The sequence below is a fragment of the Puntigrus tetrazona genome, chromosome 23 (genome assembly GCF_018831695.1).
Source record: "Puntigrus tetrazona isolate hp1 chromosome 23, ASM1883169v1, whole genome shotgun sequence".
In the NCBI taxonomy this organism is placed as follows: domain Eukaryota; kingdom Metazoa; phylum Chordata; class Actinopteri; order Cypriniformes; family Cyprinidae; genus Puntigrus; species Puntigrus tetrazona.
In genome coordinates, this window is record NC_056721.1 from 15,772,009 (window position 1) to 15,787,368 (window position 15,360).

Here is a 15,360-nt window from a genome sequence, read left to right on the forward strand (position 1 = left end):
TTACATGTACTTATGAGTATAATACCAAATTAATTATGCCTAGTTACATGCAAGCAACCCTAATCCTAAATCTAACCATATAGTATGTGCATGTAGTTAATTAATATTACTCAGACCTTAAAAGTATAATTACACTGTAATAATGACATCTTAAAAATAAAGTGTAACTGCAATCACTTTTTTTATTTCAAATTTTTGTTTAAACTAAAGTAAAACAAAACGTTAAAATAGCAACAACATAGGAAATAAAACAAAGAAAAAATTATATCTAATTCAAAATATTAACAAAAATAACTATAATAACTATAATTGTATAAAAATTGTACTAAATTAAGATGCATATTGACTTTGCTGACTACAGATTGGACAATACTGTGATGTTACACAAATGCTTATTTTATCTTGCTTTTTTATGGGGAATCAAACCCATGACCTTTGTGTTGCCAGCAATATGCTCTGCTGCTGAAGCTGCAAGATGTCGAAGCTACCTTTAGTGAGAAATTATGTTTTAAATATCTTTTGAAGAATGTTTCAACTGTTTTAGTTCATATAATGAACATCAATGAGGGATGAAAATCACTGGACCTCACTATAACAAAACACTGCAACATTTTACTTACTGTTCTAAAGTCATACAGGTCTGAAACAGCAAACATTAAATGTGATCACACAATTTTAACTTTTGAGTGAACTACATCCTAAATTAGAGAACCACGGACAAGCCCTTTGAGGGATATCTTGGAATATCTTAGAGCAGAGAAGCTCGACGCCTAATAACCCCCAGAAGCCTAGGACTTAATTGGTAGAGTAATTGTGGCAGCAACGGGCCTAATGAGCTGTCTTCAACGATGGTGAGATGATGAACAGAGGCGGGGGGTCCCAGGCAGAATGTGCATCTCTAAGCCCCTTTCCCTACAGCCGCCGTTTCTCTTCCATCTCACTGACTACACTGCGGGCTAATTAAAGTCCATTCACACCCGCCGCTAATGACCCCACGCTCATTCACACAAACACTTCAGCACCTTGCCTGTTTACTCAAGGGTCCGCATGCCCCTCCAGAGCCACATTCACCCCGTCGCTCTCATTAGAATAGATGTGTTGGATGCTCGTTGTTAATCGCTTCTTCTGAGGCATCCAGCATGCCCCTTCCCATAGTCCCATCTCAAAGCCTTAATGACTTAACAGATGCAATTAGAGTGCTTCTTCTGCCTGGGCCTTCGGTGTGGAGAAGGGAAGAAATGAGGTCATAGTAAAGAGAGAGCTGAGGCTAGGCTTGTTTCTTTTAAAAAAAAGGAATATGCTGGACAGCAGGGCCCCTGAGCAACAAGAGTTAGAGCACTCATGGGCTGCTGGCCTGGGACTGATTTAAGGGTGTGTTTGAAGTGCAGATTACAGATTCTTTGCACCAAATCCCTCCAGGAGTATCCATGGCCCCAGGAATCTCTCTCAGATTTCCTTCAACTCTGAACGCTCTGCAGCTTGATGTTCCTACCTACGTGCTCATCAGAGCAAGACTTATAATTGTTTGTGGATGCAACAAGAGTGCATGTAATTGCATGTAACAAGACACCAAACAAAATCCAGAGTACAAAAAGGCTTGTCTTCTGCAATAAAACATAAACACAGACATGCTTCAGAAATGCTTCACAATGTTGCTCCACAAAGAACATTCCAACATGGATGTGACACTATTCACATGTATATCACATAAGCTGTCCTGCATTCACCTGACTCTGGCCGACTTATGAATGAGGAAGAATGAACAGGAAGGAAATATCAGGACTGGGAACGACTGTGAGAAAAAGGAATTCGCCTGGGTTTAAAAGCTCAAAGAGTAAACAGGAGGGATATCTAGCACCTTTGTGTGCTGTCCTAATATTACACTAGACTTTCAGGGTGAACAGTCACACACACGTACAGCCTACAAGCATCAAACTTTAGAAACAAGAAGACCAGTTCCTAAATCCATGTGCATGCTGTAGGACTGGAAAATCAGGATCTGTGACAATTATTTAAAATTTGTGGCTAAAAGGTGTGTACTCTAAACAACAAACAAACTGTCCAGATCCTCAAAGAATTCAAAATATTCTGACAGGGCTTTGTGACATTTTTGAAAATAAAGTGTGTAAAGAGAGACGGACTAGGCAGCAAACATTTAAAAACCTGTTTTAAAACTACTGATTCGTTATATATAGGGATAAACATATGACAAATTAGAAATATAAAATAATATATACAGACTTTTAAATTATGTTACATAATTTATCTGAATTAGAAATCTTTTGAAACATTATAAATGTCTTTACTGACAATTCTGACCAACTGAATGCAATTTTATGTTGAGTTAAAGTATTATAAAAGGTATTTAAAAAATGTATTGATCCCAGTAAAAGTAAAACTGACAGCCATTACAGTCGCCTAACTCAACAACTGTCCTTCAAGAATTTGCAACAGATAAACTAAAATGGTACATCTAGACTCATTTAAATTTTGATATAAAGGATCAACTAATTAGCTTCTAGAGAAAAGTGAAATTATCAGTAGTATTGATCATAAAACCTTTCCCCCCTCATCAATCCAAGTTTTCTTCTAAATCATATGCACAGAATTCAGTTTGCATGAGAAAAGGAATTTACCAAAAACAAACACAAAGTAAGTCCATTGGCCCATCTGACAAAGGTCCTCTGAATGCTTCACTAAATGGAATTATAACACTATATTAGACATCAATGGTAACCGGTTGATGCAACAACCTAGCAAGCCATCTGAAATGTATTCAAGCTGGCGACTCATTAATACATGATTACATCTCAAATTGAGGTGCCTTGGTCCTTTAGTTTGATTTCCCTCCCTCTTTTCATGTAACTGTCATGCCTATAAAGCACAGAGAAGAAGAGCTAAAGAGTGGAGAAAAAAGCATCTCTTCAGGCAGAACTGGGGGAAGAAACCCCATGCTGGCCTACAAACAATGCTGTTTTGGAGAAGGCCAGAGCAGAGCTCAAATGAAGCCTGGCAGGGGGGTTAGGAATGGGGGCTAAAACTGGACACATCAGTTATTAGGTCAGTCGAGAACAGTGAGGAGGGGGAAGAGAACAGGAGAAAGGGAGGCAGAAAAAAAGAGAAAGAAAGACAGATTCAGAAAAGGACAGAGATAGAGGAAGTAACGGTGCTAGTAAGCTGGACACTGGTGGTTAATCATGGTGAGATGACACTGGCAGAACCACAGGGTTTCTCCTGGTAGAGCCATCAGCTCACCCCCCCACACACCTGTCCTACCAACCATGACATATACCTAATAAATAAAACATTTAGAAATGGACACCTGGGAGCATTTTGTTTTTAAAATTCACCATTGTTCAAACAGTTTTACCAACAAACTAAACACTTAAGCAGCCGTAGGGGAATTTTTGACTAATCTAGAGTTGCCAATGATTTATTTGCATTTTGCATTTTCTGTAGTTTGATGTCAAAACTCTTAAACTTACTATAGGGAACAATGGGACTCAGCATTCTGCGGATCTGGTCTCGATTACGGCAACAGTTCTGCAGGGAAACCCAGGTTAGCGTCTGTACGGCTGTAGTCCATCGCTGGCCTGAACTCGCATTGGGACTGTAAAAAAAGTGTTTCTGAAAAAAAAAAAAAAAAAAAAAGAGGAGTGGGTTGAACAGTCATATTTATACACATCATATAGAGCACTGCATCATTTTTATACATGTAAACAAACAAGTTTATGATGCATAAATTAAAGTAAGGTACACGCAAGCAACAATCAAGAACCTCAAAGGCGTCATCTCAATTTTAGACTGGAGTGAAACAGTCACGAACACAGGCACTCTCACTGTGGGCTGAACACACACGGGGTATTCATTAAGAGCCTGCACACAGGCATTAAGCTGATTGTATGGCTGTGTCCAGCTTCTAAAGAGGGCTTTCTAAATCTCCCTGACAAAAAGCACCATGCATACCATAGCCGTTCTCCTTGCCTCATAACAGCAGCAGAGCATGCTTTCACAAAATTAAGCTCATTTCATCCCTAGCCACACACTCTCCTGGTTCAATTATCTCTCTTTTTTTCTACTACAAAAAAAAAAAAAAAAAAAAAAGAACAACATTGGCAACCACAAAAAGAATAAAGATGCAAAAAAAAAAAAAAAAAAAGAACAACTATATTGGCAACCACAAAAAGAATAAAGATGCATGATATATATATTTTGTTTTATATTTCTAAATGAACATATATCCAGATTTTTTTCTGTTTGTATTTTTACTATCATATGGGTTTTAAAACCTGTATGATAAAACAATTACAATGTATAAAAAATTTAAAATTAAAATGCAAAGATTTAACAATTTTAAAATAATAATAAAAATTCAAAATCGAGTGACTTTAGTCCTTTACAAAATGTAAGATGAACAATTTGCTTGGTGTGCTTCAAAGGAGAACATCATTTCTTCTCAAGTGAGCGTGTAGGAAAGCTCACACATGAATGAAAAATATTACATAATAATGCTAGTCAAACTGTGTGGCTTCCAGCTCTGCTTTAAGGAAATGAAATGGTAACCGGCACACGATTCATTACAAAATTAGACATTGGATAATAAAAAAAATAAATAAATAAATAAATAAAACACTTTACATGTGCAGAATTAATTTATGTTCATGTGTATTTTTAAAGGTAAAGTATTTTAAAGGTAAGTTTATTATTAAACTAAACTTGTCAGGTTAACCAATAAATGAGTGATATACACAAAATATACGCTAAAGAACTATGTAATATAGTAAATAGAAAATGAACACAATTCATGCTGGCTTTATGGCAAAAATTAAAAATTGCTTGACACTTATAGTAATAACATAGTATATTTTAATGTAGATGTTCTCTTACAGTTCACTTCTGGTTTTATGATAAACAGTTAGAAAGTGTGAAAAACGAATACTGTCAGAATCAGGACACAAATCAGTTAAGGATAGAAAAACTCAATCTTCATTCCAGAACATTGCTTTCGGAAAAAAATTTACTCAAACATGGATCCTTTTACATTTGCTCAGTGACCGAAAGAACATGCTAAACCAACAACCTCTAAACTTGCTGAGAATGTAGGCTGACACATCTATATACGCAACACATGCACACACATGCAGAGCCGTCCGCTTACAAACCGACACCTGCATGCGGTGCGGGGAATGCAGAAGAGGCTGTTTCACATTAAAGGAGGGAGAATGCAATGAAACGGAGTGAAGGCGAACACCAGTACGGGCTATCAGGAGAAGTAGAGGACGGTGCAATGCAGAGTTAAGACTTTCAATAATTTACAGCTTTAGACAGCAACACCAGCAGCAGCTAAGTGTCCAGTTTAATATTAAAGTAGACTCACCTACTCATGCCTGCATTTTCCACATCAGATTCAAAAGCAGTTAGATAATCCCTGGAGCAGACAGGCTTGTGTGTGCAGTACTATGCTTTTTTCCACATATGGGACACGACTCAACTCTCTCTCTGTCTGTCTCTCTCTATCCCTCTCTCTCTTTCCCTCCCAACCAGTAACAACAGAGCACCCACACATACAATTACCCTCCCCCAGCTTTCCCCATCCCCCTCCCTCCCTCTCTCTCTCTCCCTCTCTCTCTCTCTCTCTATTTTTTGTTAAAACTATTTAAGCAAAGAGAGGGAAAGAGAGAATGAGAGGAGGACTATGGGGTGGGGGCAGCTGACCAATCATGCTTGGAGAGCAGGCTTGTATTCTTTTTCTGAGAGAGAAATAGGGAGAGAGAGAGAAGGCTAGTTGTGTTGGAGGGAAAGGCAGAGGCTAGGCTGGTCCCTGAGGGAATTAGCGTAAAATGTTTATTTTGGTCAAAAATGGTAAAATTACTGCCGACTCTTAAATAATGGCCAAAGCTTGGTAAACATTATATTATTGAACTGCATCACATGTCTCAAATCGGTATGGAACTTCAATTCAAACTTAAAGTAAATCCAACATGACATTTCTAGGCAATTTTAGATCACAGACTCTCATTTAGTTGTTAAAATAACTTTAACATTTTATAGTTTGACAACCTGTACTACCATTTAAAATATAGTCTCTAATTATACAAACAGTTTATTTAGCAAGGGTGCGTTAAATTAATCAAAGGTGACAGCAAAATAATTTACAAACATTTCTATGTTAATTTGATGCAATTTTTTTTATTAGAATTTTTGGAACTTTGAACTTTCCCCAAGAATTCTTAAAATCCACAGAAAAGCAGAAAGACTCTTTTCATAATAATATGAATTGTGTCTTGAGCAGCAAATCAGCATACTTAAATGATTTTTGAAGGATCATGTGACACTGACATCTCACACTCATAATGTATTTTTAATCAAATAAATGCAGACTGGGCAAAGATGAGAGATAAGAAAAAAAAAAAAAAAAAAGAGTGGTAGTCTATAAACATCATTAAAATAAATTGTACCTCAGGGATGCTTATCCCAAAAGCACCATAAGCCTGGTTTCAATCGGTCTAAGATGTACTTAAGCTTGCAATGCTTTTGGAGAACGCCGCCGAGGTTACTGGAAATTTCTATACAGTTTTTTTGATCAGTGACAGTTAACTTTGCAGTTAAGTCTTTTACAATTATATTATTACGCACAATTTATGTCTGGAGTCTGTATTAATTGCAATTTGAATTGCCATTTTAGATCATTTTCATAATTGTAGCTCTTAAATACACTCTTAACCTTTATATAGCAATCATTATACTATCAAAATGTGCTTCAGTTTGGTATAATTTTCTAGGCAATCACTAACTCTCATTTCTGTAGCTGTTAACTGAACTTGCGTCAGCAAAGGTCATGACCGCTACAAGAACACTTTATTGACACCAAAGTCCAGTTTGAAATGCTTGAGCGATCCAGCTCTGTTTCTGTACCTATTTTAACATATAATAAAATGCTGAATGAACGACTGAATGATTCACTCAATACCATACCGAATTTCATTTTAACATTACAAATCCATTTAGCATAAAGTGCCAGTTGAATGTCTGTGTGAACACACGATACTGCAGCTGCCACACTGACCATTTAGCATGAGACTGAAGTAATGGAACCTGCATTCTATACGGACTCCCACATTTTCACAGGTGGACTGGAGAGTCCTGTGCCTTTATTTTTGGAGCTCCTCAGCAATTTGCGAGGAGTGTAAAGAGTGTGTGAGGTTGTGTATGGAGCATTTCTGCACAGCTGACGATCTGTTTTTAGAGCGCTGTGTTCGGCCATGTGCACCCAAATCCAAATCTAACACGTCACATGGCACTGGTGGTGAATCTCATTTAGCTGAAATACAGCTAAAAACTGGAAAGCATGCAGATTTCTGTTTTTAAATACAGAGGGAATGTTTTCAAGTGAAAAAAGGCAAGGGCACCCCCCTAGGAAAAGAGCCCACCATGCAACCAGTAACCAAGTCAACTCTACACAGCAACTTGCTCCATCAGCATCTATAAAACTATCCTTTGTCCAACAAAGGTCTTTTATCCCCAATGCTGCCATTCAGCACCACCCCCGTTCAAAAGAAACTTCCTCACAAAAAGCCTTAACCGGTACTATTCTTAGTGGTGCTCCAGTGGAAATCACTGTAGCTCAGCACAAAGCGTGGGGTGAAACACCGACCATTTTCATTCTTTTATTTCAACTCTTTGCAACACAAAAGTGAGCACGCAACCATTTAAAAAGTGGAAATGCTAAATACAAACATTCACAATGCCATGTGTGCTGCGGAAACGCCATTCAACTGTGCATCAGTCTCTATTAACGGTGCAGTTTTTCTTCCTGGGCTGACTATAATTGGGAGATGATAGTGGCTGTATGGGAACAGATTGGCAGGGCCTTGTGAGGATGTGGGCCCATCACTCTATCGCCCACAAGAAAAGAAAAAAATTAACCATTAATGCTGAGGCAAGCAGTCTGGCTACTGCAAGCCTGCTGAGTGCAGCACTAATGACCACAAAGCAGTCTTACTTCAGAGCTAGAAAGGGAGGGACAGAGAGGGGAAGAGTGAGTTTGACAGGTGTCACTCATAAAATCAACCTCAAGCGTGTACAATTCACCGCCCAGCACAACCTCGAACACCACATGCGCACTGACCCCATCATATCTTGAGCATATTAGATTATAAGCACTAAAGAACCGAGCAGCTGAGCTTACTTAATGCAGGATTCCAAAATAAACACAAAGGACGAGAAACAACGTTAATGACCTAAAACGCTGAAATTCTCAATCTGACCTTATTGTTAGAGGTCGTGCCAGTTTTTAGCAGCGTTGCCGTCTTCCGCCAGTACAGTGCAGGGGGTTCAGGTGCACAAATGACGGCCCGGTGATGAATCAGGGTAATAAGTAATTTGGTTGAATGAGAAGCTGCAAGCCTTGCAGTTGTCCCCCGCTGGTACTCATTAAGCGAGCAAAAGAGCAGGACAACTCCAGCATACCCCTTAATGAAGATGACATGCTAGTGATTTTCCCTTTTAAACTAAAATAGGCTGCGCTCGTCTATTACAGCGATCCCACACCTTATGACCAATAAATATCCATGACTTTCCCAGTCATTTCTAAGTACAAGGGGAACAAAATTTTTGTATTTAATTTTATTTTAATGGTTGGGAAGAAAAAAGCTTTAAATTGCTCGAATGTATACATTAAAAGATATTAACTATTTCCATTTCAAATAAATACTGTTCATTTGAACATGTGATTCATCGAAGAATACTGAAAAAAAAGTGTATCGGGGTTTCTACCAAACATTTTAGGTTGCACTACTGTTTTCAGCATTGATAAGACAATCTTCTTACTAAAAAAAAGCATTTTAGAATGATTTCTGACGATCATGTGACACTGAAAATTAATGTATCCTAAAAATTCAGCATTTGATAAAATATCAAAAACATAAAATATCTTACCAAACCCCAAGCTGTTGATTTATATGTAAAATGTGAGGGTGTTTCTGCAATTGCTGCATTATTCTGTTTAATGAGCTAATTTTCAGCTCTCATTTTAGGTGACAGCTGTACATTGCTGAGTGGTACACAAGGCTGACCGAGGAAATATTGTCATGCTTTTTTCCAGCAACCACCTAAAATAAAGTGAGTCTATAATTAGACAATGCCATTTTAGAGCCAGAGAGAATGGCACTCCTGAAGACAAGTGTTCATTATAGCTGAACAAATATAAAACACATCAATCATCTAAAAAAGGTAAAAGTCCAACATAAGGTAAGATTGGAAAAATGTCAGAAACAAACATAAAAACCTAAAAGCAATATGTGACCCGTGCAAAATGAGTTGGAATAACATTTTCAAAAAGGAGTTATTTTTATTTTCACATTCTCCAATAAAATACCTTTAATGCCTGATACATGACTTATTGGAATTGATCAATGAGAAAAATCACATTAAAGTTTTCTGAAAGCAAAATCACAAAGCAATGTTCCATATTCTCCTCCAATTCTTTTCTTAATATAATGACTATATTATTAATCACAATTTAGCAATTTTAATTGTATCTTTATTATTAAAAGGGATTCCGTCTTTTCTTTTAACCTTTGATTAACATTGTGACAGATCTATAGTAAAACATACTGTAATGCATGGATTTAATATAATTTAACTTATCAGATATTTCCCCAACCATTAACTAAACATGAATCTTGCTGAACAACTGAAATACTGAGCTTTGCAACAACAGATGTGTTGAGATGAAGAAGCAGTCGCCCAGAAGTCAGCAGAGAAAAAAAAGTTAAAAACAAGTCAAAATTAGACGTGCACACACACAATTCATTTTGCCAGTATGGGTCATATACATTTAGTTTGTTATTTTTGTTCAAATAAATGTTAAGAACTCATTGTATTTGACATACTGGGTTACTCTGAATTCCACATGGAAGGTAATAAATCCATCAAAGTTGTTTGAACTGAATGAGGCTGAAGAACATATTATTGCGTACAAAAATGCTATCAAATTCTATGCAATCTCAGAGTTCGAAATATGTGTGTGTGTGTGTGTGTATGTGTGAGAGAGATTTTTGAGTGTGTTAATCAGTCCCAGACTGCTCAGGTTTGGTGATATGGTTTCATTAGCTGGCCGGGTGAGTGCAGAGTCTTTGGCAGAGATTAGGATGGACTGAAACTCTAGCCTGGCCTCAGTGTCCATGCAGAGGAGGGGAGCGGGGTCAGATGGATTATTACTGGGTGTTTCAGATGTTTATTATTCCTATTCTATCTCTAACAGCTGAAAATTGGAGAATTAAGCAGCAGCCTGGGGGATCAGTACGGAGGGGTTAAATCCAGCACTTTGGCTCCACAGAAAAGACATTTCTCAGCTATTTATTCTCTGTGCTTCCACACAGTTGGAGTCTGAGTCAATGGAAGAAAACAGAAAGCGAGACGGAGAGAAAGACACTCGCTTGATGCTTTTTTTTTTGTTAATTCCTGCCTTTCATTGCCGCTCTTCTATCATAAAACTCTTTAATATCTCAATTTCTACTCAGTATTCCAAAGACAGCAATGGGATTAAACAGAGGCTCCTGAGAAAAAAAACAAACATGAAATCTTACTAAAAGTTTCAAAAGCGAGCTCACAAACTCCACAAATCACATCCAAAATATTTTCTTTTTTTACATAATATATAGATAATGTGTGTACTTTGTATATCTATTGTATATATTTACACGCACAAAGTATATATTTTGTATTTACGAGTATATAGTTATATCATAATTTATATTATACACAAATATATTTAGAATATAAACAACATTTTTCTTGAATGTATGCATGGACTTTTGTGTATTTATATATACATAAATATATATAGTACACACACATATTATATACACTATAAAATATTTTATTTTGAATAGGATTATTAATTTGACAGCACTAATTTCAGCATGAACTCGAACATAATCATCAACCAACTATTTAAGCGGCATTATCAACGTTAAAACAAATCTAAAAGGGAACCCTTTAAAATCTCTGAAAATGTAAAAGACCAACCAGCGGGAAATAAAAGAACAATATCAATGTATAATCATGTTTCACATCACTGAAGTTTCTGCAATAGCAGGGGTGGAATTAAATTCGGTCTGTAGAAGCAACTGGGCTCCATTTTTACGCTTTCCTTTCCCAGACGCCCAGTCACGTCCATGCAAGGCTGCTAATCTGACTGGGAACATGTGACACAGCCCACAGAGAAACATGAACTTTCTATGTAGTGCAGGCATGGCGTTTAGGGCAGCACAAGCAGGCTGTTGTGCATACAAAAGGTCACCTATGATGAATTTAGATTTTAATGCCATTCCAAACACAATGTATGCATGCTCTTACTAGTTTGGACTGGAGCATGCCTGGAAGAAGACTCCCTGCTACTGCCAAAATAAATAAATAAAATAAATAAGTGTTATTTTACCAGTCAAGTTCCACGACATGCTAGTCATTGTTATTAGAGCTGTGCTGAAACGAGCTTATAGAAATATTGGAAACTACACCTGCAAAGACATTAGGGGAAGTGTGTGGTTTTAAAATTCTTTGATTAGAGTGCCAATGCATTTCTGAAGCTGAAAGAGGAGTCAGATGAGAGTGCTTTAGAGCTCTAATTAAAGACAGAGGTGGGTTAATCCACTAGCTGCAGGGGAGAACTCTGGTTACTGTGGCTAACCACTCACATTGTTGCCATTCATGTGTTGCTGAACAAGACCGCAATTGTGTGTGTATTAAATATGACTCTTGTTTGTATCGGTTCACATTATTAGTTTTTTTTTTTTTTAAATCACATTTGTCACTTATTTGTTATATTACTAGTTATTTGGATATTACTCAGGTTATTATAGTTAAATAATAGAAAATGGAATAATTTATTTTTTATATTATTTTGTGTCAACATTTCTCATTTTAAATTAATTTTAACAATAACTCAAACTAAGCCTGAGGGAAATATCAATAAAAACAATGTAGACACTAAGTAACAAACACTAAAAACTAAAAAAACTAAAACTTTAAAATGAAAATTCATCCATTCAAGAATACCACTGGTTGTTTAAAGTTTAATGCCTTGGAAGTATTATTCCTAATTGTGTGTACACATCATAGTTAGTAAAACAAATTAATCATAAAAAATAATGGCCTAAAGTCCTATTTCTAATGTTATTACGCAAAGTTATTACAACTTTCAAATTTATTTTTAAAATGGAAAACCACCAGTCAAGGCAAAATAATGAAATAAAATTAAATAAATTACTAAAACTTTCAAATTTAAATTAACATGGAAAATGTAAAAATACCACCAGTCAAGGCAAAAAATAAATTTTTTTTTTTTAATTAACAATGAAAATTAACAAGTATTAAATTAAAATAATGGCCTAAAGACTATCTGAAACCATTACAAATGTGAAATCTCATAAGAACATGAAGTATAAATGTTCCAATGGTTTTTTGTTTCGTAGGCAACATGTGAACAATAACTTTTGGTCTGTAACTCTGTGTCACTTGAGCTCCTCTGTCTATTCAAACCTCGACAGGCCCGTTGTGTCGGGATAACGTTTCCACCAGCTCTTCCCTCAACAGAGCCTGATGTCAGGAACTCTATATATAGCTGCAGCTCTGAGTTGGCACAGATGAGTCACGAACAGAGAGATGGACACATTCCAGCTCGCATACACACCAGCCGATTCTCACTTGCATGATTCATGAAGTTCACAGTTGCCACTCATCCGATCAATGTCATTGCACTTGGCAAATCACAACGTGACTGTTTACCATTTGAGGTGCTTACTTTGTTTACATTGACTTTAAAAGGCATGAAGGCGGCACTGTTGATTTCCTTTCTGCTTCTCTGTGATTGATAGTTTCCGAGCAGCGACTAGGTCGACATATTGATCAGAGATGATTCGGTTTGGAAAAAAAAAAAAACTAAACACAAATTCATCTGTCAGGTGGTTTATCAGATGCACAGCATTAAGCAGCAGTGATCAATGGCTGGAGTATGTGCGGCTGAAAACATTCGGCTATATGAAAATTTTGATTGACGCAAGTACAATATATATCTTGCTGGGTGAAGGTTTGGTGCTCTAACAGAGAGCCTGAAGCTGCAATAAATTGAACAGGCTGAAGCACTGGGGGGGGCCGTTGGAGCCAGAATGGCGTCTGGAGGGAGAGACGGAGACAGTGTGATACAACCCACCCGCACTGCATGGAAAACTGTGGTGGTGAGCCATATCGCTGGTGCCTGTTTGCCCAAGGCTGTCAGTAAAGCTGACATCAGCGTGTTCTTTATAGTCTATCAATAAATGTGTATATGTATCAGAGCGTTATGCCATAGACTGCATCTGAGTACACATCTAGTCCAAGACCAAGCACAGAAGCATTCTCAGAATATTACAGAAAAACAGGAGCAGAAACAAAAGCCTCTTGCCCATCCATGTCAGTTTCTCCAATGACAATGAAAGCCAGAAACAGGTGTCCTCATTCAGGATTTTGTATGCAATTTAATATTAGACTCATATTATATACACACACACACACACACACACACACACACACACACACACACACACACACACAGTACAGTTTAAATGGGAATAAATAAACTCCAATTATACCATTCTGGAAAAAATGTATAGTTGTATTGCATTACAGCAGTTGCTTGCAGTTATTTATATTTTTATTTATATTTTTAAATATATTTTAAACTAATTTACAAACCATTAAAAGCTAAAATAATTTTTATGAAATAATTTTTTAAAGAAAGAACAACACTGCAGAAAGTATACATTAACTTTAATTTTTACAGAATTTACTAATCTAGATTTAGAAAAAAGCTAAGATACTGTAGCTTGTTAATTCATTACATGAACTATATATATATATATATATATATATATATATATATATATATTAAAAACAAAATTAGTAAATGCTATAAAGTATTGTGTTTTGTTATTTCATGTTAGTTTTTTCTTCATTGTCAATTTATTTTAACATATAGTGTTATATGTTGTTATATGTGAACTAGTCAAATGCAAATTTTTAACTGTGAGTGCAGAAAAAGGGATATAGAACAGTTTAGAAAAAAAAGTGTCTGATGACTGAAGCAAATTGATCTGTTCAATAAAGGTGTTTCTTCGTATCAGCAAGCTTTTTTTTTCCTTCACTTTTTTCTCCTTTCAATTGCTGACCAGTGGAAAAAGATAAATGCACCCAATTCAGCCTCTAGCTCTCTATCCAAGGCTCACATTAACTTTGTAATAGCTTCTTTCCTTGGGAGGCAGGATTTCAATTCAATGTATCATGTTATATGAATGAGATTCCTATAAATGCCAATATTTATGCACATATATTTTCAACCTAACGTTGGGCTCATTGCTGTTCCTATTGAAGCTCAGATGGAAGCAGCCGCAACAGACATATTCAACAGATGTGTCAAGGTCTGTGCTCAGAAATGGATGTAAACAACTCTAGACGTATACAGAACAGCAGATCCATATTAACACATCAAAATGCATCTGAATACCACCGTCTCTGATTAGATCCTTCCATTCAGACAAACTGCATATAGGCCATTCAAAGTCATTGTGCTTCAAAAAAAATGTGCTTCAACTTTTTGTTGGTCATTTGTACCAAAAGACCTGATAGTCAATCCAAGAAATTTCCCTATGATATAAAAACTGCATCTTAAGAGCGCTGGAACGAACATAAGAGGTGGACAGAAACAGCCTGAGGCATTTGGGACCCCCATGTGTTCTTGGAAGGAGGGCCGAGTTTGAAGGACACTTTCTCTGTGTGTGAGGGTGCTAATTCAATCAGGCCGACAGTGTCCTGGTGCCTGCCTTCCTCAGTAATCTGCCTGTAATTGAGTTCCCAATCAGCTATCCATCAATAATTTATTTGATCCACAAATACAGTGACAACACAGCGGCCTGGGAGGAGACGGGATCCATTTTGGCACAGTGCAGAATCTATTAGTGCTCCCAGAACTGCTCATCAGCTCCCTTAAGTGCCATCACTGGGTTACAGTCCAGCTCTTCAACGCTACTGTCCTAAGCTCGGACAACTGGGAATAACATCTTCGTCGTTAACTACCATTGTCTCTATTTAGAAAAATGTTTCTCTGTCCTGCTGGCTGGAAGTAGGCAATTAATTGATTGCTTAAAATCTTTAGTAAATGTCTAAGTACTAATATCTTTGCATAGTGTCTTTTGATATTATGAATTTCTTGAGTCTTAAATGGGATCTTGATTTCGAAAACCACATTGATAACTGCTGAGTTTAAAAACCTGACAATACACAAAGAGATATAATGTAGAAAGAAATATTTAAGAGTAAAATCAA

The 15,360-nt window shown here is 36.7% G+C and overlaps 1 protein-coding gene across 1 annotated transcript in view; it reads right to left on the reverse strand.

Moving 5' to 3' along the window:
* The window catches only part of fignl2 (fidgetin like 2), a 48,640-nt gene that overhangs the window by 12,124 nt on the left and 21,156 nt on the right, over window positions 1–15,360 (reverse strand). The window contains 1 exon segment of the mRNA XM_043224131.1: window positions 3,486–3,627. Within this exon segment, the coding sequence (XP_043080066.1) occupies window positions 3,486–3,627 (142 nt within the window).